The sequence below is a fragment of the Anolis carolinensis genome, chromosome 6, assembly GCF_035594765.1.
Source record: "Anolis carolinensis isolate JA03-04 chromosome 6, rAnoCar3.1.pri, whole genome shotgun sequence".
NCBI classification, from domain to species: domain Eukaryota; kingdom Metazoa; phylum Chordata; class Lepidosauria; order Squamata; family Dactyloidae; genus Anolis; species Anolis carolinensis.
In genome coordinates this window covers 26,371,452-26,399,094 of record NC_085846.1, presented here as the reverse complement: position 1 = coordinate 26,399,094, position 27,643 = coordinate 26,371,452, and the positions used below count along the sequence as shown (strand labels likewise).

Genomic DNA, 27,643 nt, shown 5'->3' with positions numbered 1-27,643 from the left:
ACTGCCCACACGGAGTCCATCAGGTGACACAGGGCTACTTCTGGCATGGCTCCATTGAGTTTCGTGCCGGCAGCATGCCAGTAGCACAGAGACATGGAGTCCTGAAGAGTCGGGTGTACACCTGACTCCTCATAGAAGAAGCAATATGCAGGAGGAAGTCAAGGATAACGGAGAAACATCATAGGAACTGATCCCAAGATCGACCATGGTAAGGGGACGAAGCGTTATGCTGCCCCACGGTTTTCCCCATTTTCCCCTGGCTTCTCAGCCTCCATGTGATAAGGTCCCTAAACAAATGCAACTTTCTTTTTATATTAAAATTTCAAGTGCTTAAATAGACAGTGCTTGTGAACTTACAGAAGTATTTAATAGCAAAACCCCAGTCTCTTGAGATTTTTAACTTGCAGAGTTGCTCAATAGGAATAAATGTGGGCAATGCATAGATTAGGACACGTCCCAGCCATTGTGGCAAGCCGAAAGTGCTTGCAAGTTTCTTCAAGCATTTGGGGAATTGCTTGGTACAATAAAAAGAGTAGCTATCCTGACATGCTCCAACTCAAACCCAAGATGGGTTTGAAACATGAAATCTATTTTTAGAGCCTTGTGTGATAATGTCCTGGGTATTTGCAGTTACAGCAAGACTCCTATATAACGTGGCTATATGTGTTTTGTGCCCATCACATACGGTAGACTGTCAGTTGCATGTTCAATTGAGAATTCTGGTCTCTTTACAAGTATTCAAGTAAAATTTAACTACTAGTTCAGTCAGCTTCTGAGACCAGTGTGGTGTAGTGATTTGTGTGTTGGATAATGACTAGTGGCTAGGGCTTGAATCCCCTCTTAGCCATAGAAGCCCACTGATGATCTTAGACGAATCATATCCTCTCAATGTCAGTGGGAGGCAATGGGAACTCCTCCCTGACAGATCTTGCCAAGACAGCCCCGTGATAGACTTGCCTTAGAGTGACCACAAGTTGGAAACAAACTGAAGGCACACAAATGTCAGCATCTGTATATGAAATGGAGGAAAGAACCATTGTACTTTGGCTTAGCAAAAAGCTTTCATCCAACCATGCCGCAAAGAAATAAACGGTGTATCGCTTCCCACGGCTGTCTTGGAAAATTCATAAGTCAGAAATATTCTAATGAAATGTATTGGTAAAGAACTGTTATCAACCATTTCAAATAAGAGGATTACTTCAGTCTATTTATTCAAAGCACAGGAAGTCAGTCAATACAACTTTAGATTTTCATGAGTAGCAGATTTTAACACACCACCGGTTTAAAAGGTAATATTAAATATAATTAAAAATAAGATACCATTATAGTTAAAATAAATGCTTCTGCCTACAGCATTGGGTATTTATCAGTAATTAGAACACAGCAAAATACTTACTAGTTGACCATCATTACAGCATTTGGTCTTGCATAGAAGAATATGTGCTATCAATATAAAAAATAACCATTTAAGAACAGCATTTTTCAAGAAACAGGGCAACCTGTTCAGTTCTTATCATCATGAAGATTTACTAAATCAACATTTGGATCTAACCTTGCCATTTCCAACTTAGCATTAAAAGCTCACAGTGCATATTAAAATATTCATTTGTTAGATGATTACTTTGATTCCTGAGCTACTGATCAGCATTTAGCGGCAGTGAATACAACAGGACGGGTGAGTATTTTTGGTTCGGTTTTTTAAAAAACAGAACTGATTCTAGGCCCTGAGTTTTATATTCCATGAGCTGCTTAAATGAGGTCCTTCTAAGTAGCTTGCTGTTGCCTCACAGTCTGGCAAAAGCATACAAGGGCAAGCAACTCAATATGGGAGGTAAAGTCTTATCTGGGCATGTACTCTGTGATATTAGAGTTCCGAACCCTAACATTTAGCTCACAGATAAGAGGAACGTACGGAATTCCAGATGCTGATGACATTTCCTCTTATCTCTCTCCACTGACTAAAATGGCCAGAAATAATGAGAGTTGTAGTCTAATACCACCTGGAGTCCCACACCTTCCACAGTGTGACTTTAGTTAATTACTTTTCCATTGTCTAAAAGTGTTTTATAGTAGTGGGATGGCAGGTACAGAATTCAACCTATTATGAAATGCCAAATGCCTTCTTAAAAAGTAGGATAGATTGCCCAGTCCCATTCCTACTCTTCTGTTTCCATATGAAACTCATTGAAATGTGGCTCCAAATTGTTTTGACTTGGAATTCTTAAAACATGCTACATCTGAAGACTCGCAAAATCACTAGGACTTTTGTGTAAATTTGTTTTTAAGAAAAGTATCTTAATATGGGATGTTTAGTAAGATCTCCCCCCTCCCAATGAAAAAGAAACATATCCAACAGAATTCACTATGATTCAGTATGTCTATCTATCATTCCCTTATGTCCCTTTATTTTTTGTTTGTTGAGGGCATAATTCACTACAAATTTCATCCTGAGAGTATGATCTGGGTTAAAAAGCAGGCTGCTATTTGCGTGTTTCGTTTCAGCAAGAAGTACTTTCTGGTGAACTTTTCCCAGAACTAAAGGCGTCCTTAAACAGATCTCTCTCCCAAGGGATGCCACAGGCTACCCTCTTCCCCAGTTGTGCACCTGAGGATAAGAGATGTGCAGAAAAAAATGGAATCTGCAGCTATTTGGATTGCTATGGTGAGCTTCGAGTAGGGTTAGGGCTGATGAAATGTTAGCAATACAACCACCTGTGTTTCACTTCTCAAAACAGCCTTCTTGGAAAATATTTGTTATGTAGGGCAATAGGTCATTGTGGTTAAAACAGCATCATTCTGTGCAATCACAGATATATTTTGGACATGAAATTATGCCTAGATCAGTCCTCCTTGCCACATATCCTCTACAATACATGTCTAGAGGATAGACATGTAGTCTAAAGGATGTCACTTTATGTGGCCTGTAAGGCTTTCAATGTCAGGGCAACAGAGTTACAACTGCAAATGGCCCTTTGAAGGCAACCATAAGGCTGATGTGCCCCTCAGTGAAAATGAGTTTGAAACCTGCACTCTAAAATTACTAGACTATAACACACGCTGTGAGGGAAGCATAGATTTTGTAGCCAATACCTTACAAGGCTGGAGAAGGCTTAGACTGTGAGTGAAACAAAATCCTACCTCCTACCTTACACATTATGATAAATACATGATATAACATAGGTGGGAACACAGACTTTCCTCTTATATCCATACAGAAAGAAGGAGCCAGCAGGGCTGCCACCACTTTTGTACTTTGTTTCAGGATTATGCCCTTTTTTTACCATGAACAAAGCAAACAAAGGTTCAGCGTCTATTATTTACACAACTAGACACACTATATTACAGAACAAATAGCTTACACTGGAGAGATCCCTGCCTGTTACAAACAGAAGAGGAAAAGAATGACTATTCAGTACTAGGGCCCTATCACACGATACCGTTATAGTGCTGTTTTCCACTTTAATTGCCATACCAACATTGTACAGAATCCTGGGATTTGCAATTTAGGGAGGGACATTCAGAATTCTCCACCAGAAAGCTCTAGTGCATCACTAAAACTATAAACCCTGGAATTCCACACAATCATGCCATGGCAGTGGAATAACAGTGCTACAACAATGTAGTGTGACAGGATCCTTAGTAAAACACACAGGGAAGAAATGCCACCTCTCTTCATAATAACCGGCACCAAGATTTAACCTGTTGAAAGACGTGATAGGACAAGCAATAGAAATCTCTTCCTGAGGCAAGCAAAGTGCACATTTAATAGAATGGGCTGTATAGTGCAAAAGAGGAACTTGTCAATGCTATAAATGCAATAATCCTGGCAAATCAAGTTTAACAGCAGCAAACCCTTCATCTTACAAAACCCATTCCATGTCAGTCACTCTCAGATCATAAAGACCCAGATATAATCCCTTACAGTTTAATGTTTAAGGAGGTGTGAGTCTAACGTATGGCAGTAGACGTGGTCATCATAAACTTGCTTATTGTCAAAAGACTCATGGCAAGTTGAACATTCCAGGAGGTGGCTCTGTACATGATCCACATACTCCTGCTCTTCAACATCATCAGGGAAAACGTTGTTGCACAGAGGACATTTTTTCACAGACACCTGAACAGAGAAGGAAGTGGAAAAGACTTATCTCTTTTGGAACTCCACAACGCACACATGTAACAGGGGAAAAACAAACAGCTCAGTTTGGGGTTTTGTGACATTTTGAAATGGTAGAGTGAAAGCACGGCTACTACTGTAATGGTGACACACAAAGGCCTGTATCCTGCTAGTGATATACTGTTTGCAAATACAGCTTACGTGCACATATCTTGGTGTGTTCTTACTTTTTCCCCCTTCTTTTTCCTTCCCTTTCCTTCCTGTTTTTGGACAGAGCCCAAGGACTGTTCTCTTGCCTTTGTGCTTCATCTCAACCTCACCCTGGCATCTGTCAGGTCTTGGGAGGGATTGCTTACTGTTGCTGTTTGCCAGTGAGAAAGCGAGGGGGAGTGTAGGCAGTTTAGACCATGAAAATACAATTGTCCTTGTCTTTTGTAAGAACGAAGCAGAGGATGTATGCCATCCATATCTTTGTTCTCTCCATCAAGCTAAATCCAGATGCTACTTCATGGTATGAACCACCTACACCCTCCTCTCCCCACCACTAAACAGATTGAAGACTCTACTTGACAGGGGCTAGGGAGTAGGAAATACTGGTGTGATGTGTTGTGAATGTTGTTCCTCACCTTGACCCACACAGAAAAGCTCATAAGAAAAATATTAATACTATTAATAGAAATGGTAATAATAAGAGTAATAATAATATTGTCCTAGAACTGTATGAGTGGAGCTATGGAATCATAGTATTGGAAAGCACCACAAGGGCCATCCAGTCCACTTCATTCTGCTATGCAGGAATTCACAAGCAAAGCACTCACAACAGGCAGCCATCCAGCTTTGTTTAAAACTGCAGGGCAGAAATTATCCCACACTCCAAGGCAGCAGATTTTGTCAGAAATATTAAAAATTAGGTATTTTTAATTACAAAAATGTGAGTCAAGCACTGAAACGGTTAAATAAGCAAGCATCGCCCTGAGGAGAGTGAGAAAGCCCCAGTGTGAGAAACTTCAGTGAGCAAAGCCCCAGGTTGAAGGCCTCATGTGTGAAGCTCCAGTATGAAGGCTGCTGTGTGTAAAAGCTACTGTGTGAAGCTTCTGTGTACGTTCGATGTAAGAGGAGGCTTTGTGTGAGCGAAGCTGTTTATTTGCATGAGAAAGAAGCCCAGCGTGGAAGCAAAGAAGGAAGTTATGGAAACCTTGTTTTTGTAAATAGTTGCAACCATATTATTTTGCTACAAAGAAAAGCCTCCTAAGGAAAAGATAACATTGGCTTGTGTGTTTATGTTCTTTTGGCTACTGTTGCTGGGTCATGCTGCTGCTAATAAGTTACTCTGCTATAAATTTATGGGGAGGGTCTTTTGTTAATAAGCCCACTCGCTCAACAGATTTCACAATCAAACAGCTCTTATCTTACAATGTGCAATCTTACTACCTAGTTACAGAAATGAGATACCACTTTAGTTGCCACAGCTTCATCCTAGGATTTGTAGTTTGGTGAGGTACTACAGACCTCTGGTGCTGTAGTCCAGGGGAGTGGACTAGAGCTCCCTAGCAAAGACTTCCAAGTATATCAACCAAGCTACAAATATGAGAATTCCACAGGATGCAGCCATGAAAGGTAAAGTGGCATCTGACTAGAAGAGTTATGCAGTAAATGCAACCAAAGGAACCAAAAGCATTACTAAAATTGAAATGGCAGGTTGTGTGAAACAGCTTTAAATCAGCAGACTGAGCTAGGGATAGAGATGTAGGGGTATTAAGAAATAATTAGTATAAATGGTATCTAGTTAAGACTGCGAAGTCTTAGAGCCTGGGACAAAACAGAACAAGCTCCAACAATGACATTGAAATTATTTCCCAAAAATCCATGAAAATACATAAAAAAACCCTACTCTTACTTACCAAGTCTGTTTCAGGAATCTCTGGGGCTGCTGCAAAACAAAAGATAATATTTTTAGCCCCAATAAGACAAAGGGGGAACAAAAAAGAAAGGAAAAACAACAGGAAAGAAAATAGTGAAACATTAAGATAAACCAGCTGAGTAGAAGAAAGAGCCTCTGTTTTAAGGTCGACTCTGTGGTTATGATGATAGGTCTCTTCCCCTAAATGCCACCTTATCACTTCAGTATTATATTTCTTAAATTTCTTTTTCTTATAGATAGAATATGCAAAAGTTAACCCCAGAATGCAAAATGCAACAACTCCTCCCACCAAAAAAGAAAACACCAGTACATTGGTTTAAGGCAGATATTCAAAATTGGTTAATCAGAATCACCCAGTCCAACCTTTGCCGTGCAAGAACACACAATCAAAGCACTCCTGCCAGGCAGCCATCTAGCCTCTGTTTAAAAACCTCCAGAGAAGTGAGTCCATTACACGATAATTGAAAAATGTTTCAAGGAAGACAATACAGAAGCTATTTTAATTCAGAACTTTATCACGTAAGGCAGGTAGATTGTAATTACAGCAGAATAACAATGGGACTTATCACATGATATAATTCCTCTTCTATTGTTCCCCAGTGGGGGACTGTTGAAAGGCATTTATTTTACAAAAAAAAGGCCATTAATAAATTGTGTGTGTGTGTGTGTGTGTGATTTTTTAAAAAACACTTTCCAGGCTGTAAGTCCTAGCACTGTAATTGTGGTTTGCCTACCTCATGTGATAAGCCCCTAAAACAGAACTAAATACATTTTGGCAGAAACGGGGGACCACAGGGCAACACTATTGTCTTTCGCCCAGAAGCATCAAACCTTAAATTAATTAAACCAAAATTACTGTATCTTTCTGCAATCTCATGCTCTTTGGGTGTTAGATTGCAATTTCCCAATACATTTAAACACTTCTAACATATTTAGAAGGCTGGCTTATTATTTAATTTATAATCCACAGGTCTCAATGTTCCAAATGCAGAAAGCAGTAGGTTTGGGAACTACTCTTAATAATTAGCAAACAAATGGAGCTCCTGGAACAATTTCAAAGTTGTCTACTAATCCTTGGTGTTGTTTTTCCTCCAACTCATGACATTTAAAGTGCCATAGTTGGGTTGATGAAGGGTATTACACTGGCCTTTTTAAAAAGCAAAGAGTGCTGTGTTACCTATAGCATAATGCCATGTTTTGCACAGTCAGTCATGGCATGGTTTTGCTTGACCTCAGAGTTAAGGAAAAGCCTGTAAAGTGAGCCCTCCATATTCACTGCAGTGGGGGGCACAAGACTTCCATGAAAGTGAGAAAATTAATATACAGGGCGTTTGAAAAAGAACTCCCTATTCACCATTTAATTTAAATGGTGAATAGGGAGTTCTTTTTCAAACACCCTGTATTTTTAAACTTCAGAGAACACCTCTCTAGATCCTCCAGTGCAATTCTATAGTCAATTTCCATAGGATTCCAGAGGACCTAACAATTCCTAGAGAGGCATTCCTCACCCTTGATCTCAACTAGCTATCCTAATATACTCACCAGAATATGGATTCCCAAATAAAAGACCTGAATGTTCTGCTGACTGGGTGAGGAGCCCAGCTGGTGGATGATCTATCAATTCAGGAAGGTGTACCATCAGTCCTTCATTCTCCCTTCTTAAACACTGAAAAAAAGTGATAGAATAAGAAGTCAGTATCTTCCAAACTTATGGGTTGTCAATGGCTGGGCCAAAAATGATTGACTGCACCTGAGATATAGAAAGTGAAGCTCTTGGAAAACATGTGGCCTTTTAGAAGTTGTTGAAGTCCGAGGCCCCATCTACTCTGCCATATAATGAATAGAATTGTATTATATCTGTCTACACTGACCATATAATGCAGTTTCAAACTGCATTATATGGCAGTGAAGATGAGCCCCAAGTCTCATCAGCCTCCACCAGCTTAACCAACAGTGAGAAATGATGGGCATAGCAGATCATCAATACCTGGAGGGATGGTGGCAAAGAAATTAAGGCAAGTGTGTCTGCCTATGAACTTTAATTATAATATTAGGTATTATTGTCATCAGTGTATTGGCAGGATCTGTCTTTCAGTGTCCTCCAAGGTAACTTCGCAAAACAGGCATAGAAGTTCCTAGTGCATCAAACAGCTCTTTCGTTTTATAATTCCTTAATTTGCCCCTTCCTCACATATGCTGTACTTAGTATTAGTGATTTGTGGCACATTGACCGTTTCCAGTTTACAAAAACTTCTTTGCTTGGTTGATTTTCAGTTTCTCCTTACTGCCATGTGCTCAGCTATGTACCTAACATGCTGCTTAAAGATGATGAGAGCTGCAGTCTAATGCATCTTGAGGGCACTGGGTCTCTTTTCAGTGGTACTTCCATGGATTGCAAGATCCTTCTATAATAACCTATTAGGGATAAATGATAATGCACCCCCCAGCTTTTGCATCCCCCCCCCAAGAAAAGGGGGTGTGATCATCCTCAATTCTCACTTGACAAAACATGTACCTGATTCTCCTTTTCCTTTATATCTATTTCGTTCTGCAGAGTCTGAAACAAGAGTGTTTTCTCTTTCAGTTCCTCCTCCAAATTTTGCTGTGGAAATAGAAAAAAGCCATTTTGAATAGTGAGCCAATTGGTAGTAAGGAGCATTTATCACCATATGTCCATCCACACATCCAGTTTTTATCCCTAGACTTTTTTCACCTTATCCTGTGAATGACCTTGGGCCAATCACTCTCTCTCAGTCTATCCATGACAAGTTGAGATATAGGATATAGCAACAACCTGGAATTCCTTGGAAATTACAAATATATTTAATAAAATAATTCTCCCAAAATGTCCTTGTCTGTGTGGCCTTTAAATCTACCACCCAAACCTGCTCCCAAAATTCTGCCTTTATGAAATGGAATTCAGCATTTGAGAAGCTATTTGTGGACTACAACTTCCAGAAGACCTGATCTGCAAAGGTGAAACAGAAATGGCCTCTAAGCTATGTAGGGCCGGATCTAGTCAGTATTTGGATATGAAGCCATCTAGAATAAAGGCTTTCAAAAGCCAGAACGATATAATGGTTGGAGTGTTGGACCAGAACTATAGGAAACTAGGATTCAAATTCCAGCTTGGCTATGGGAACCCCTATGGGTAAAATACATTATCTCAGCCTCTGAAGAAATCTTAACAAGAAAACCCTATGATAGGCCCACCTTAAATTGGAAATGACTGAATGTACACAACAACATGGATCAACATCTGGATCTCCTCACCAATAAACTCTTACGTAATTTAAACAAGAGATGCTAGGATTGATCTGAAAGTTTATCATGCGAAGGTTTTGTCCTACTAATAAATGATGATCACCACTACCTGGGAAATCCCCCAAAACCATTTGAAAGCCATTGATCTGCATTAAAGGAAAGGTAAGGCCAGCTTACTTGTCTGAGCAAAGCGGCATTTAATTTACGACTTTCTTCCTTCAGTTGCTCTAGGTGCCTGGATTTGTCTTGACCTACACGCTGCAGATCTCCCAGTTCTTTCTGTTGACTCTGCACCTTTGACTGAGATGAAACAACAGATGTGCATGCCTCTCAAAACACAAATTATGAAGGAAACAAACACTGAACAATTAAGACTCAAAAGGTAACCCCCTAGAATTTTGGTAGCATTTCCAGATTTAGAATTATGAGATCACTAAGAAGCAAAATGAGAAACCTTATATAAGAAAGAAGATCTGGTGAAAAAGGTGGAGACTAAGAACATAATAAGTGTGCAAAAATAATGTTTACTTTTCTACTTTTAGAAAATACCTTGTATTTTCCCCTTTCCAGTTTGAAAATGCTTAAAAGTGACTGTAAGCTATTCAATACAATTTCCTGGAGAATACAAACAGACGCGGGCTATTTAGCACAAATCCTGCTTATGGGTTTTCCAGAGGCAGCTGAAAGTCATTGTAAGTGCAGAATATAATGCTTCCATCTGATCCAACATTCTTTTTATGTTTTGTTCACTTTTCACTTTTTTGTTCACTTTTCCCACATGGAACCAAAATGATCAAGTTCAATATTAGACTCCAAGTCTTGGAGAAAGAGCTACACCAGGGTGGGCAATGTGGGACCGTTCCAGATTTGTTTGGACTACAACTCCTGTCATCCTTTACTGCTGGCCATGGGGCTAAGGGTGATAGGAATTCTGGTCTGCCAACAACCGAAAGGCTGTACCCCTGATATACAGGTTCTACAGAATTAAGTTGCTTCAGTGATTCCTTAATGCTAAAACAATGAAAGCAACCACTCAATGGAACACTACAATTGTGGACTGTAATATGTCAGTCATCAAGTGCTGGAGATATTTTTAAACAGTTCAGAAAAATGGCTTAGAAAGTAATCCCATTATGGTCACCATTCCAACATGCACTGTAATAATCAGATAGGAATTATCTGGCATCAGGGATAGTTCCTAAGTCCTGGCCGCAGTAGTAGCTATTTGAATAGGGTCAGAATCTTCTTTCATCTGTTTTTTCATGATTTTTTTACTGTTCCGTCCATTTGGATGGCACAGAACAGTCCAACCCCGATAACGAAAGTAGCAGTGAAACAAAAGGAAAAGGGGAATGGTAGACATTTGGTTGGCTGATTTTAGGTGCTTGGCTGTATGCCCTGGCTGAGAGGGCCTACAGCCAAGCACCGGACACTCAATGCTCGTAGGTCCGGCTCACAGGGCCTACAGTCGGGCATCGAGTGCTTGATGCTCATAGGCCCTGCCTGCTGAGCCTACAGCTGAGTGCCGGCACTTTGCTGCCTAAAGCCTAAAAAACTTTGTTTTTTTCAGACTGTGGACAGAAAAGCCTACTTGTATAGGCGCCCGTTTCTGTACACAGTGGACAAAAACGGGGCCTTACAACTGGTACAAATAGAAACGGCCTGTGATTCCATACAAATGCACAAGACTGTATATCATCTATTGATTTGTGGTTAGCTGGAATGAAGAATCAGCCTTGGTTTGTGAGTGAGCTTAACCATAAATTATGTAGTTGACTGTACAGTCAGCCCTCCACAATTGCTGGCGTTAGAGATACAGGACCATCATGAAAGTGAAAAAAAAAGTGAATATAAAGAAATTACTCTTTTGACCCAAGAAAACACTTCTTTGAGAACTTTCAAGTCTTCCAACATGACTCTGTTGTTGATATCTGCTGGAAGGACCTAGAGATTTCTAGAGAGATGTTCTCTCTATAAAACGTTAGGTTTCCCAACATGATCAGAGGAAGTTGACCATAGAGGCACACTAAAGATGTAGAGAGACTCCTACGGAGAACATTTAAATCAAATCCATAAATAATCAAATAAGTAAAAGGCAAAACAGCAAATGTGGAGGGGCAACTGTATTCAGCCCTATCCATTAAAGTTCAAATTTACTTAGGGTTCTTCAAAGGCCAAATGGGTTTTAAAGAGTCTTCTGAACAGAATACATACATTCACTTCCTTTACACTTATGGTCCCTATGGCTTCTAAACTTCAAGAGAAGATTCAGATTTGCTTCCTCACCTGAAGCTGATCCATATGACTCAGGGTGATTTTAAGCTTCTTTTCCAGCTGTTCCTGTTCAATCAATATATTTTCTCTCTCTTCTTTGACCCTGTTTGGAAACAGAACAACGTGGATAATCTTTGAGTTATTTATTGAGTGCATACAGTGCAGAAGTTCTTAGAACCATATAGCTGATTTGACAATTTCAAGGGTAATTATCTTATTGTAGAAAAGTTATTTAGCAAAAAGAAAAACACTACAAAGCCTAGTGTGCAAGGTTTGAAATCATGCAGCTCTCCAGTTGTGTTGGATAGGAGCTTCTAGCTCTACTAGCTATGAATGGTGGCAGTTGCAGGTGTATGATCTCTGCTTATGTCTTCTGGAAATTTCTCCTGCATTGAAAACAAATCTCTCACTGGGATTAACATTTCATAAAGACAGGACACTGTATTGGAGATATATAAAGTACTCATAGGTCTTTTCTGGTTTTGGGAACAGAACCTTTAACACTGAAGCTGCAGTATGTGAGATGATTTGATTGAAGCCCACATAGTGGATGCATTTATACTCTAAACCAGGATTGCCCAACCTGTCACCCTCCAGATGTTCTAGACTTCTGCCGCCAGAATTCCTGTCCCCTGGACAAGATGACTATGGCTTCTGGGAGCTGGAGTTTAAAAAAAACTCTTGGAGGGCCACGGTTGATGGAGGCCTGATCTAAACCTTAATTTTGGTCAGTGAAAACAAACTAGTCCTATAGTCTGAAACTAGAGAATACAAAATAAGCTAACTAGTTCAAGGATTGCCTCAATTTATTCTCTATGAGAAAGTATGGCGTCAATTGGCAATCAAAACAATGACAAAAAAGAGATGTACTCACCGGCACAGTTCTTTCTCTGTAGAACTGCTCTGTGTTTCCAGAAGAGTAACCTGCTTTTTTAAACAACTGACTTCTCCATTGACTTTCTCATTATGAAGCCTTAAGTTATCCAAGCTTTTTTCAAGAACCTGAAGAGTAAGAAAAGTAGACATAATTGAATAAAGGGAGTTGCCCCATCACAGGAAAGCCAACAACTACTTGATATTTGCAAAGATCGAACAGTTATATTCACATTGTCCATTACTCAAATTAAAACATTAACATTATCCCTTCCGAGATGCCATTGTCACCCAACCTATTAGCCTTTCTACCATAACATCTCCTATTCAATTCATCACATTTGGAGCTCTGACTTTTGCAGATTCGGCTATTTTTGGATTTAATTAAAACATCTCTGGGAATCTTCTGCCAGAAGTCAGACCACAGAGTCTTACTGGAAGATCTAAAGATTCCTAAAGAGACCACCACTCTAGGAATCTCTAGGTTATCCTGTGAGATTTTGCAGTCAGTTTCCAGCAGAAGTTGACCATAGCACCTTAGCAGAAGACCTAGAAATTCCTAGTGAAGTATTATCTTGGATAAAATAAATAAATTTCTTTATTTGAATGTTTTACCTTTCATGGGGGTCCTGTGTCCCTAACCCCAGATAATGTGCTCAGTGTATTTACCTCCTTTTCCTTCTGCAGTTTGATATTATTTTCCATGACAGCAGCCAATTCAGTTTGAGCAGAGGTTATCTCTAAAGCTTGTCGGTCCTGAGCTCTCTGAAGCTCCATCGTCCCAGTCTGCAGCAGACAGACTTTTTCCTCAAATTCCTTTTTCTCCTCCTGGACACACACAATACAGGGAAGACACTGATGTTTAAGAATATAGCAAACATGTGACACGTTGGCAGATATGGTCCTCAGATTTGGTTGGGTTCTATATCCATGCAACCCCAGCCAGCATGTTCATAAATGATGAGACCTGCAGTCAGCATCTGGAGAGCCACATCTAACCATCTCTGTCAGTTGCAACTCCAAATGTTCCCTACATTGCCGATGCTGGCTAAGATAGAAGTTTCAGTCTAACTGCATCTGCCTACTCCTACTCTATATAGTTGCAGTTAAAACACACAATGTCAATGATTAAGAAATCTGCTTTTTCTAAAACATTAATGGTCAAAACAACTCAGGCTGTTAAGTGTGCCTTTGCACCAGTCCTGCAGATTTCCCTGAATACAAATGGCATCAGCTTTGCGCTTGCAATAATAATACAGTAGAGTCTCACTTATCCAACACTCGCTTATCCAACGTTCTAGATTATCCAACACATTTTTGTAGTCAATGTTTTCAATATATCGTGATATTTTGGTGCTAAATTTATAAATACAGTAATTACTACATAGCATTACTGCGTATTGAACTACTTTTTCTGCCAAATTTGTTGTCTAACATGATGTTTTGGTGCTTCATTTGCAAAATCATAACCTAATTTGATGTTTAATAGGCTTTTCCTTAATGCCTCCTTATTATCCAACATATTTGCTTATCCAACATTCTGCCGGCCCGTTTATGTTGGATAAGTGAGACTCTACTGTAATAATAATTTATTTATTTATAACCCACCCACTCTCCCCAAAGAGACTCAGAGTGGTTTCCAAAGTACCGTATAACAAAAATGGCAAACATTCAATGCCAGGAACAAATGAACAACAATCAAAACGAAACACGAAGTAAAATAAACTAAATATAACTTATAAACAACCAAACTTACCAAGAATAAACTAAATAAGCATAATGAAACACAATGTATTGTGGTGTACTGGATTTTTTATTTTTAAAAATACAACCAAAAAAATCATACCACACACAATTCCTTCCCAAATATCAATACTAATTTCTTTTGTTCACATATTACAACATTGTGAAAAAAACTGCATGCAAATCTGAAGTCATTCTTTGGGATTTCGAACACCACATTCTAATAAAACCAGCATGTTTTTTAGAAAGTTTTCATGATGCTCCAATTTTTGTGAATTAACAGGCTCAGATGGAAGGAGAATTTAACACTTCCTCCCCTGTTGCCTTTTCCCTTTTTCATTTTAGTGGGGGAGTTCCAAAAAGAGTATCACTTTTTGACATGAGGAGTTTGCCTTGGTATCACAGCAAGAGAAGGGAGAATTAAATCTCCCTTCAAATGCAACAGGGAATCTTTGGAGAACCTTTGATCTTCCACCTGTTTTTAACTACATAGTCAATGATGTGAAGTGGAAATGGGCCAAAAGTGATGTGTACCAGCATGGTGCTCCCAAGTCTTCCTATGGGTCAGATTTCCTTCATAAGAATTCACTGCAATTTCATGTTTATGTGTTTTAGAATAAAAATACCTCTGCAACCTTGAGTTTTTTCTGCAAATCCTCATTCTGCTTCTGGAGGCTCACTTGTTTCTCTTTCAGTTTCTGGTTTTCTTGAAGCAAGGCTGTATTTTGTTGCATAGTCTCCTCCACTTCTCCCTGGTATAAAAGAAACCAGTAATCATAACTTGAACATTAGCAACACAGGTCTCCAAGAGTCAACACAACTCTGCCCAAAGATACAGCTGATTCTTCAGAAGGAGCATCTATTGCAAGTTTCTGGTAAATGAGCCCCAAGTCTGACAACCTTTAATCTATGTCCTTTTTCTCCATGCTGGGACTTAAGAGTTCACTGCCATTTCATTTTATGTGTTTTAGAATAAAAATACCTCTGCAACGCTGATTCTCTTCTGCAAATCCTCATTCTGTTCCCGGAGGCTCTCTTGTTTCTCTTTCAGTTTCTGGTTTTCCTGAAGCAAGGTTGTATTTTGTTGCTCAATCTCCTCTACTTCTCCCTGGTACAAACAAACATATGAGTCCACAACACAATACAACTCTGCCGAAAGGCAAAGGTGGTTCTTCAGGAGGAACATCTATTACAAGTTTCTAGTCAATGAGCCCCAAGGGATGCAACAAGTCTAAAGCTGGAGCAATTTAGTGTTCTGGATTGCAACTCCCACCATCCCCACCCAGCATGGTCCATGACCAAGTATTGGCAGAACTGCAGTCCAAAATATCTGCAGCATATCAGGCTGAGAGAGACATATAGCCAAACTATGCTCTGTGAGAGATGGTGTCAGTTTTTTTAATTAAAAAAACCCTGAATAACAAGGAAAGAAAGGTGATTTTTGTCCAAACTGGGAATTTCAATCCTATCCACTCTAGCAGAGATCTTAATGAAGCCTCTTCGAGTGCCTTTAAAACATAGGCAGGGAGCTCCTGATGAAAAAAATGTCCTTCTACTATTCCGTCCACTAAATAAAGGAAGGGAAAGCCCCATAATGTTCTATTTCTTGTCCCATAAAATTTGACCCAAATTCTGCAGCTGAAAGACAATAGCAAGAACAAGAGAAATACAACCAGGGAATGATTATGTTCTTTGAAAAAAACGGACAGATGGGGCCAACACATGTACTATGTGACATAAGGAGGCCTGGAAGGAGACCCTTCAGAGCCCACAGCTGTTCACAATGTCAAACGCTGGGATTAAGCCAAAGTATTTGACACTGAACAGATGTGGTCTTTCTGGGCTGCTCAAAACTTGGCTGGCTGAAGGGATGTGTCAGCAAAATCTGATCGCTCCACAATGGCATGCAACACTTGTGCAAGAAGCATCAGAAAACTTTGCTCCTTTATCTTCACCACTACCACAGTCTCCGAAATGACTCCACCCTGTCTCCAATTCTGTCTGGGATGCTTTTTTCCCAAGAGCATATTCTTTTGTGTTGCTATCTCTTATATCCTTCCAATGCCGTTTCGTGAAACTCAGGAGCGCAGGGTTGCATCCATGTGTCATGAAACCCTGATCCAACAAATCACCCAAATGATATGAAAACGATTCTTTCCATAGCAATGAAGAAAGGATTTGCTGAGGGTGAGGAGGCATTCTTCTGAGTTGAGGAAGAATACACATGCTTACATCAAGTCAATGATATGAGCTGTTTAAAGACATTTGAACCACACATACTATTTTTAAACATTCCTGGGATGGAAAGATTATGCAAGCCTGCCTTGAGCCTTAGGCCCCACCTACATTGTCATATAATCCAGTAACTCATCCCAGATTATCTGCTTTGGCTTGGATTATATGGCAGTGTAGACTCATATAATCTAGTTCAGAGCAGATAATCTGGGATCAGATATTTCATTATATGGCAGTGTAGATCCAGCCATAGTGAAATGAAATCATGGAACATGAGACCTATTCTTATACTAACCCTTTTGCCAAACCAAATTATCTTCCTGTTGTCATTTTACTCGCCCAGTGTCCACTTTTTATATATATATTGAGCTCTTTGAGGACAAATACCTGTGTCTTGCTTTTTGCTTATGATATTGTGCAAAGCGCCATATACTCTGGTAGCCAGGACAAAAAAAAACAAAAAACAGGCACAACAAAGAGTTATTTTTCTACACTGTTTTTTCTCAGATGCTTTATTGTCTTCAATGGAGCTGAAAATTGCGTTATCTTGTTTAATTACTCCTGCAAAAAGCCACATGCACTGCAATACTCAGTTTCATAAGAGTGCTCTTTGCTCTTTTATTCTCCCACATAATCTCAATACAAAAGGGCTTCAAAGTTCAACACAGTCATCTTTTGAAATACTTGCTGTGGAACTGAAAAGTGTCTCATTATCCAGTTCTTCCTCTATGATTTCAGTTTACCCAGCCAACCATGCTATGGCCTTGTTCCCCTGGGAACCACAGGCTGCCCCACATTCATATCACTTGAGTATTCTTTTAATTTTTGAAGAACATAGACAATGTGGACAGCACAAACCTTACAAAGATACCTTCCAACAAGTCATCTTGCTGTCTGCATTCCATAATCCAGGCAAGCTATATCTGGGGCAGAGCAAGGTGGTGAAAACGGCACCATTCTATCATAGGGAGTTTGTTTTTCAAAAGCCACTTAAAAATGAAAATTCCTTTTCTGAAGCCATTACAGTCCAATGCACAAGTTATATGTTCTGCTTAGACTACATTCTCAATGATAAGTGAAAGGAGAAATTACCTACCATTTTCTGCTAAAATATTACTTGATATTACAGTGTTCCCTCACTACTTCGTGGTTCACTTTTCGTGGATTCACTGTTTTGCGGTTTTTCAATAAATTCTAAAAGACTATTATAAATCATAAAATTTACAATTTACAGCCTAAGGATGGAAGGAGAAGCCGAATGGAGAGAAAAGGAGCCCAAACGGCAACAGGAGGAGGAGGAGGCGATTTATCAACACATGATTGGTTGATAAAGACTTAAAATAGTGTATAATTACTAAAATAATGTATAAATATTAAAATAAATATAGTTTCCCGACTCACAGACTTTCACTTATTGCGGGTGGTCCTGGAACCTAACCCCCGCGATAAGTGAGAGAACACTGTATACACGATACTGGGATATTAGTTATATTTAGTTATTGCTAGACTTGCTGCTTCTTTTTTATTATCATAAATATACTCCAAGGTAGGAAATCATACTTTTGTTGCCGCTGAGTCAAGCACTGAAGGGATTAAAAACGCTAGCATCGCCCTGAGAAGAGTGAGTAGGCCGAAGCCTGTTAGAGTTAGTGGGCCAAAGCTAGTGTCATCCTTAGGAGAGTGAGAGAATGCCTCAGTGTGAGGTAGGCCTCAATGTGTAAAGGCCTTGTGTGAGATGCTCCAGTGTGAAGGCTGTGTGTAAAGCTACTGTGTAAATCTCCTGTGTAAGTTCAGTGTGAGAGGAGGCTCTGTGAGAGCGAAGCTGTTTATCTGCATGCAAAAGAAGCCCAGCGTGGAAGTAAAAAGGGAAGTATAAAGAACTTTATTTGTGTTATGGAAACCTTGTTTTTGTAAATAGTGCAACCATATTATTTTGCCATAAAGAAAAGCCTCCTAAGGAAGAGGTAACATTGGTATATGTGTTTTTGTTCTTTTTATCACTTTTGGCTACTGGTGCTGGGTCACGCTGTTGCTAATAAGTTACTCTGCTTATTAGCAACAGAGAGGGTCTTTTGTTAATAAGCCCAATCACCCACAATGGGGACTCTTCTCCCAGGCATCTTGGTCTAAAACTCCCATCAGCCCTACCCACCGTAGCCAATGATAAAGGATTGTGGGAATCAGAGTTCAAAATATCTAGAAGACTAAAGTTTCCATGGTCCTGCACTACAGGCTTCAGGACAAAAGAAGAGACAAACCTGTGTAGTCACCACCAACATGTCATCCTCAGCCTCCGCACGGAACTGAAAGGGGACGCTGGCCCCACGGACTTGTCCATCCTGGTCAACGTAACAAAACTGGTAATATTCATCATCCTTTGGCAAGTAGTAAGCTAAAAGGACAAAACAAATCTCATTTCTAGCCTCTTAAACATGCAAAAACATTGGAGCTACTTTATTGGTTGCAGCACCTTCAAGGTTGTTTCCAACTTATGACGATCTGTTTTTTCCTTTCTTTTTTAATTAGATATTTCAACATCACACTAAATGATATACAGAAAAATAAAAAAGACATGAAAAAGAGAAAATAACAAAAAGAAAGAAATTTGACTTCTGATCATCCTTGCAACTGTTATACATACTAATATTCATACCTCCTCTAACCATAAGATAAAAAAATTTCTATAATCAATTCCTTCTAATCTTCAAAACCAAAGGTTACCAAGTGTTTATATATATATTTTTTGCAAGATAAGACTATAACAAATAGGACAAGACTGCATACCTGCTCCATCAAATTCCTCCCCTTCTTCCCACTGACCTTTGAAAAGCACCTGTTGAAGTTCAGCATCACTGCTGTTGGCATTGCTTGGTAAAGGTGCCCACATGAAAGTGTAATATTCGCGAGTTGTCTTCCATCCCACCTGCAACGGAAACATTTTTACCTCTTTCATACATACAGTGAATTTATTTTGCTAAATATTTGTGTGCCTGTGAGTCTGTTGGATGTTCTGGAGTATTTTGCTTTTGAAAGTTTAAGCTCCATCCCTTCCAACCAGCATGATCAATTATCAGAAGTTCTGAGAGCTGGAGCCCAGAAACGCCACAGGATTTCTTCTCAAACAGAAACCTTTGCAGGGTTATATTTACACTACAGCCGTACAACTTAATCCAATTGTGCTCAGATAACATTGATGCCACTGCACAGTGCAGCCAACCATAGCAACCTACAGATCAGATGGAAAAACCACAGGAGGAAGATATGTACTGATGAAATTTGTACACTGGGATACTTAGGATAACTGCTGGAACACTGCCCTATTTGCCAATAAAGTGACCCTTAAACTACTGTATCTGTGTACTTACAGAATTGCTCCCTTAATCTACTTTTATCATTATCATTTCCTCTCCCATTTTTTTTAAAGTAAGGCAAGGGATTCCTAACAGAGATAATGTTTGGCACCCCCACCAGATTATATCTTCCAAGACCCTTTGGGGGAACCCATGCATCATTAAAACTGATTGAATGTTGTAGTGCAGATTCTGGAAAATGCCCTGTGGCACCTTAAAGATGAACGTATTTGCTATAGCAGGAACACTCAGGAATTTTAGCTCACTGCAATGAATGCACCTGCTAAAGTGGGCTCCAGTTCATAAAAGTTGCTATAATAAATATGTTTGTTTTAAAGGTGCTACAAGACTCTGTGGCTTTGCTACAACAAACAAACACAGTTATCCATTTAGAAACCACAACAAAGGAGGAAATACGCTTTGATCCTAATTTATTTATTAATATCAAACAAAAGATGGGGGGGGGGCAAGTATGTTAAATTCAAGCTCCCTGATATAAATGCCTTGACTTTAAGATAACTGAGCATTTGAAAAATAGTCACCCCTCCCTTCTTTCCCCTGCTTACAAAATCCTGACCTTTCTGGCATTACTTCATCTCCGAATACAGGCTGATACTTAAGGGAAGGGAAACAGAATCATTTATAAGCCCAGCTGGCCAATGTGTTGTAAATCTGGAATTCATGACTCATCGTAAGTAAATTCCGATGTCTACACTGCATAATGCAGGCAGCTGTTTTTATACCATGAACTTACCCTGAATATGCCCACCCAGTCTTTGCTGCGTGGTATGATCTGCTGGGAAAGGTTATAATGACAAGTTATGTCTCCTCCAGGAACGTAGAATTTCTCCACGTCTGTAAAGATGACCTGAGAGAAATGGCAGGTGTCCAAGAGAACAGCAGAAGTAGGGGGTTCATCTGAGTTATTGCAAGGCACGGCTTCCATGCTGGAGTTCTGTCAAGGAGAAAAAATAGAAATGGAAAGGGAGAGAAGAATAAACAAGGTCAGTTAAGTAGACACAGATAATGTTGACCTTATGACACCATGTTGATTGCACCTAATGATAAATTCCTCACAACACTAGTGGAATTTAGTCTGAGAAAACATTACCAGTGCTAAACATTATAAAGGATAGAAGGGAATGCTAACTCTAGAACTTTCATTCTCCTGCCCATATGGAATACCTCCATATTTACATGCAGTTGCAGGGTGTTGTGTCTTGCACAATGCACGGTATGTTGAAAAGGTAACACCATTCGTACCTATTCTTGGAAGCATAGAGAAAACAAAATACAAACTTCTCTCTGAAGTTTTCAGAGGCAACTTGATCAGGTCTTGGATTGTCACCAGATGGCTGGGACTCTCTGCCTCCTAGACAACTTTCTTGCCAATTCTGATCATGAGTTCCCTGGCTGATCCTCATAACAGCAGAACATCAAGCGAGATATGACCACATAATGGAGACACATGCCATTCAAGGTGAGGGGAAAAGGTCATTAATGGGAATGTGAGCAGTTGGCTAGATCGGTTTTGTTTTGGACATTCTGCTCCCTTGAGTTATGTTCATGCCAAATGGATTTCGATGGCACTAGCTCTGAAATGATTAGCATGAAAACTCGTGGAGTACATACAGCTCTTCAGTTGCATATGCACAAATGCAACTTTAATTTCTCAAACAAACAAAAAACAAGTAGAAAACACCAACAATCGAGGCTGGAGGGAGGATTTGGATGTGGCCTAAATCCCCACTTTCTCCCCAAACAACACAGCTCCACCACACATGTGTTCCAAACACAAATTCACAAAGGCTTGCCAGAAATCCATCCATCAGTCTCTTCCTTGAGTATCTAATAGCAGGATTTGGAGTTATATATAGCAGAAAGCTGAATATCTTGACCTGTTTGACTTGTCCACTTTGGGATGCATGGAAAGTCCCCTGCTGGATTCAGTTTGGCTTTGCTACTCCTTTCCCTGCACATGTCCAGGGGGGAAATCCCTTATAACAGTCAAAGGCAAGTGAGGACAGAAATGGTCCAGTGAAGATATATAGAGCTTTTCATAGCAAGAAAACTGAAGAATATGAGTGCATATGTTTCCTTTTGAATTGAGTGCAAGGCATTATTCAGTATCCTTATAGATAATATCCACAACTCCAGCCCTCCAGCTGTCAAGCCCTTGGAAGGGCTGTCGTTGCTTATTAGTTGGGAGGGAGGGGATTTGGAAGCAGCTCAGACTACGCAGAGAAAGAAATAGGAGGATGCATTCCATATGTAAACATGCTCCCATTTCCCTCCTCCTCCAAGCAAAGGCTAGCCAGTTTTCCATCATTCAGCTTGCCTCCCCATTCCCTCCCCTTCCCATATAAGCAACAACAACCAAGGCTCCTGAGATTTGACAGCTGGGTGCAGGATTGTACAGGAAGAAAATAATACCATATATACTCATGTATAACTCAACTTCACATATAAGTCAAGGGCAGGTTTGGAGCCAAAATTATGGATCTTGATTTGACCCATGAATAAGTCGAGGGTAATTCTGTGGAAAGGGGAAAACATCAGCACCACCTCAAGGGCCAAGCCGCCCTGGCTGCCACTTCCATTTTCCTGCCCAGACATTCAAAAGACCAGAAGATTGAGGAAAGGTATTTGTTTTTACAAACAAATGTCGAAGGCATTCATGGCTGAAATTACTGGGTTGCTGTGAGTTTTTTTGGTATGTAAGGCCATGGAACATGGCCACACAGCCCGAAAAGCTCACAGCAACCCAGATTTGTTTTTATTTTCTCCCAGGACAGATTAAACTCTTGCTTTTCTCACTATTCAGAGAAGGGGATCATTTCATTTTTGATAAAAGTTAAGGTTCAGTAATCACACTGACCCAAGAATAAGTTGACCCCATCTTGGGGCGGGGGTTGATTTTTTATTAAAATTCCTAGACTTATACATGAGTATATAGGGCACTCCTTTGTGTTCCATTCCCAGGAAAGACATGTATGGCATAAAACACAGAACGGCATAAGTTGAGCATTATATCCTATTTGCTTAATTTAGAACCTCAGCCTTGGAGTCTAAACCAGTGAGAAGTTCTCCTGCATACAGCTTGCGGAAATTAATAGGAGTTACGGAAGAATGCAATATTGCATTTTGCTGTTTCCTTTCATTATTTTTCAATTGGCACAGAGAGAAGTCCAATTTGCTTGCATCATGTTTACTTGTATAGAGGCATACTTTTCTTCAGTACCATAATGGCTAGAGCTGATTTTAGGAAGGTGGGAGATTAACATGATACATATCTTTTCACAGCATTAACATGCCCGATTCCTTACTTTAAGGACCAAAAAAGCAAAACCGTAAACACATGATTAGAAGTAATGACTTAAAAAAAAATCTAACACTAATTTTGAGGGGGGGTCAATTTCAGATAGGTCCAGATTACAGGAAGAAAGAGGAGCTTTAATTCCTTGTTGCGTGTCATGGTTTGTTACAAATAAGAACTTCTGCACAGGAAGTACAAACATTTGACGCTGTTCCCCATTTCAATCAAGAGAACATCAGGGGCCAAAGAAGTAAAACAGCCCTGTCCCCACTTTAGAATTCCTTGCAGAAAGAAACCAAAATGTCATCGCTGCTAACTATGTCTTCAAAATATCATCTAGCGTGCTTGTAAAGTAGATATGGGCAGCCTTCCAGATAAGGCCAGACTGCAACTTCCAACAATCCTAGCTAGGCAGCATAACTGATAGTGAGGAATGCTAGGAGCTGCAGTCCAGCACTGCCTGGAGATACACAATAAGAACAGCAAAGTCTTTGTTCTGGAGCACAAAACAAATGAATGCCCATTTTATCCTGCTCTCCCTGTTTCCAGTCTTTTCTCAGAGAGCACCTTTGAGATCATTATATTGCATATATACAAAGCTAACTACCATCCTCCTTCATTTCCTGTGGTTAAAAAGTCACATTGTTGGACTTCCTACTTATCATAAAACTAAATAGGCCATAGCTTTCACTTTCCATGTATTACAGAAAAGCCCACACCCTCTTCCAATTCCGAGAATTGTCTCTACTGCACTGTGTACAATGCACACCGATGATAAATTGTGACCTTAGCACAAGATGAATAGCAGAATATAGTCGAGACAGACAGTATCTTCCACCTGTTCCCAAGCCACCACTCAACACGCTTCAGCTGCTATGTTTAGTGTTTGTGCCCCCTTTGTTTGGACTAGACAGTTAAATAATTAATATACAGTAGAGTCTCACTTATCCAAGCTAAACGGGCCAGTAGAAGCTTGGATAAGTGAATATCTTGGATAATAAGGAGGGATTAAGGAAAAGCCTATTAAACATCAAATTAGGTTATGATTTTACAAATTAAGCACCAAAAACATCATGTTTTACAACAAATTTGACAGAAAAAGCAGTTCAATTCGTGGTAATGTTATGTTGTAATTACTGTATTTACGAATTTAGCACCAAAATATCATGATATAGTGAAAACATTGACTACAAAAATGGCTTGGATAATCCAGAAACTTCGATAAGCGAGGCTTGGATAAGTGAGACTTGACTGTATTTTGTTGGCTGAGCACCTGCCAGAGTGGTGTAGTACTTTGAGCGTGACTCCACGGCCCCTTCCACACAGAGAAATAAAATCCCACATTATCTGCTTTGAACTGGAATATATGGCAGGGTGGACTCTGATATCCCAGTCCAAAGCAGATATTGTGGGATTTTCGACCTTGATATCCTGGGTTATATGGCTGTGTGGAAGGGCCCTAGGTCTCTGGGAGACCAAGGTTCAAATCCCTGCTCAGTCATGGATACCCCCTGGGTGAGATTAGGCAAGTCACACTCTCTCAGCGTCATAAGAAGCAATGGCAAACCTCTTATAAGCAAATATTGCCAAGAAAGCCCTCCGACAAGTTCAACATAGGTCAGAAATGACTTGAAGACACATGACAACAACAGCAAACTGCCTAGCGGTAGCAATGCAAACATCTCCAGTTAAAAAGCTGCTTGAGCGGGTGAAAGGGTGACAAGGGCCCCTTTTCAAACAGCTGTATAAAATCCCACATCATCTGCTTTGAACTGGGTTACATGGCAGTGCAGACTACCCAGCTCAAAGCAGATATTGTGGATTATCTGCCTGGATATTCTGGGTTATATGGCAGTGTGGAAGGGCCCAAGGTGAATCGACACTGTAGAATTAGTGAGGTTGACACCACATTAACTGCTATGGAATCATGAGAGTTATAGTTTCACAAGGTCTTTAACCTTCTCTGCCAACGAGTGCTGGAGCCTCAGCTTCTAGGATTCCACAGCATTGAGCCTTGACAGCTAATGTGATGTCAAACTGCATTAATTCTTGAGTGTAGATGCATCCAGTGACTGACTCCCAAACTCTAATCCTGCAGGAGATTGGGACTTCAACTCCCAGAAACCTCAGCTGCCTTGGCAGATGATCAGGGATTCTGGGAGCTAAAGTCCCAAGGTTTGGGACTTCAGCTCCCAGAATCCCTGATGATCCAGAGTGCTGGAAGTACACTGCGATATTAAAGTCAGATTATCTGATTTGAAATTGATTATATGGCAGTGTAGACTCATATAACGCAGTTCAAAAAGATAACCCGGATATGAGAATGTACATCCAGGCTGGTAAACACTCGAGTGAGTCTACACCAGGCATTGGCCAACTTCGACCCTCCAGGTGTTTTGGACTTCAACTCCCACAATTCCTAACTGCCTACTGGCTGTTAGGAATTGTGGGAGTTGAAGTCCAAAACACCTGGAGGGCCGAAGTTGGCCCATGCCTAGTGTAGACTCACCTAAGTTTCTTTCCCGGATGCGACGCACTTGTTTAAAAGTCCTTTTCCCACTCCTTTCTTTCCTCCAAGTGGGAAAGGAACCAGGAAGGGTGATAACTCTGATTTTGCTTGGCTGTCTTGCTACTCACCCTTCCTTCTTTCTCTCCTTCTCCTTGCCCAGGGACGGAAAAAACCTCTCCGTAGACTTGCCTGTCCGAGAGACCCAGCCGCTGTTTCCCCGTCACCGGGAGGAGGCGGCGCCTTGACGGGCGAAAGAGAAACCCGATCCTCTCTCTCTCCTTGGCTTCGCCAAAGTCCAGCCCTGGAGATGCAGGCGGGGCCGCTTTGCCCAGGCTGCCGGGAAGTGTAGTCCCACAACGCGATGCATGCCACGCTTCCTTCCCAGTGACCGTTGTTGTCCAGCCTCCATCATTCTGATCTACAGCCTTCAGGGAGCCCTGGCTGCATCTACACTGTAGCATTAGTGCAGTTTGACAGGCTAAAACCTTTTTAATTGTGGCAGGCTTTTAACAATGTTTTTTTTTTTACTTTGAATATGTTTTGGTGGATTTTAACTGTGAACTTTTTAGTTTTGGTTGTGTTTGATTCTGTTTTAATGTTTGTATATTCGTATATTTTAAATTGTATACTAATGTGTTGTCGAAGCATTTCATGGCCGGAATCACTGGGTTGCTATGAGTTTTTCGGGCTGTATGGCCACGTTCCAGAAGCATTATCTCCTGACGTTTCATCCACATCTATGGCAGGCATCCTCAGAGGTTGTGAGGTCTGTTGGAAACAAGGCAAGAGGGATTTATATATCTGTTGAAAGTCCAGGGTGGGAGAAAGAGCTCTTGTCAGTTGGAGGCAAGTGTTAATGTAGCAATTGACCACCTTGATAGCATTTAATAGCCTTGCAGCTTCAAGGACTGACTGTGCTTACTGCCTGGGGAAATCCTTTGTTTGAAGGCTTACTGCCTGGGGAAATCCTTTGTTTGGAGATATTAGCTGGCCCAGATTGTTTTCTGTCTGGAATTCTCCTGTTTTCTGATGGTTATTCTTTGTTTACTGTCCTGATTTTAGAGTTTCTACTTTTCACAGGTATATAAACCCCTCTTGCCTTAGTTTCCAACAGACCTCACAACCTCTGAGGATGCCTGCCATAGAGGCAGGCAAAACGTCAGGAGAGAATGCTTCTGGAACATGGCCATACAACCCAGAAAACTCACAGAACCCAGTGATTCCAGCTATGAAAGCCTTCAACAACACATAGATTTGTTTATGGCATCTAATGATTGCTGGTTGTGAAGCTGCCCTGAGTCCCCCCCCCCCCCCCAAACTGGGCGGGTGAGAAAGATGGGATACAAATGTATGAAATAAATATAAATAAGTAATTGTGATGTGTGACGGGAAGTTGCTGTCAATTGCAAGATAAATAAGGTTGAACACTGTGAGAGTCACCTACTATACAGCTATCAGACTCCTCTCAGTAGACTTAAATCAAGTAGAAGTTTCATGAGAACCACCACTCCTCTAAATATTCCTCCAGCAACAGCAGTAATATCCCTGTGAGCAGCATAATCAGGCAATTCCAAATGAATGGCCCTTCATGGGGGATCTTCCTCCATGGACAAACCAAGAATGGGCAACTTGGAAGTCCCTGAACAGACTCAGAAGTGTTGTTGGGAGATCAAAAGACAACCTGGCAAAATGGCACTACCTAGAAGAATCCTTCACCTTGTGCAATTGTGAGCAGAACAAACAACTCGGCATCTGTATACTTGCCCACAATGCCCTACCTCATGTACAGAGGAAGAACTGTTTAAAACTACGGATAGTGCAGTCAGACAGACAGATAGTTTTGGTCTAAAACTATTTAGCTGCTTGTGATCCCTTTATTTTGTCAGTTTTAAACTTATTCATTTATGCAATGCTTTTGACATGAAATAAATAAAACAAATTATTTCATTATTTTTAACTGGTTGCTTGAGAGTTATAGTTCTTTGAGTTTCAGTTAACTAAGGGTCTACTGTATTAAGTTTTCTGTTAAATGTTATAATTGCAG

The 27,643-nt window shown here is 40.3% G+C and overlaps 1 protein-coding gene across 2 annotated transcripts; it reads right to left on the bottom strand.

Moving 5' to 3' along the window:
- Positions 1–1,186: 1,186 nt before the first annotated feature.
- calcoco2 (calcium binding and coiled-coil domain 2) lies at positions 1,187–26,075 on the bottom strand. 2 transcript variants are annotated; one of them, XM_008113498.3, is made up of 14 exons: positions 25,728–26,075; positions 20,529–20,729; positions 19,245–19,347; positions 18,683–18,816; positions 15,172–15,297; positions 14,816–14,941; positions 13,116–13,274; positions 12,448–12,575; positions 11,586–11,676; positions 9,477–9,599; positions 8,551–8,637; positions 7,578–7,701; positions 6,016–6,044; positions 1,187–4,114 (listed from the first exon to the last, which is right to left on the bottom strand). In XM_008113498.3, the coding sequence occupies exons 1-14, from the start codon at positions 26,058–26,060 to the stop codon at positions 3,926–3,928; spliced, it is 1,953 nt and encodes a 650-aa protein (XP_008111705.2). In that variant the 5' UTR covers positions 26,061–26,075; the 3' UTR covers positions 1,187–3,925. The 2 variants fall into 2 exon arrangements, with proteins under 2 accessions (XP_008111705.2, XP_008111706.2); XM_008113499.3 differs by having other exon boundaries at positions 6,016–6,041.
- Positions 26,076–27,643: the final 1,568 nt, after the last annotated feature.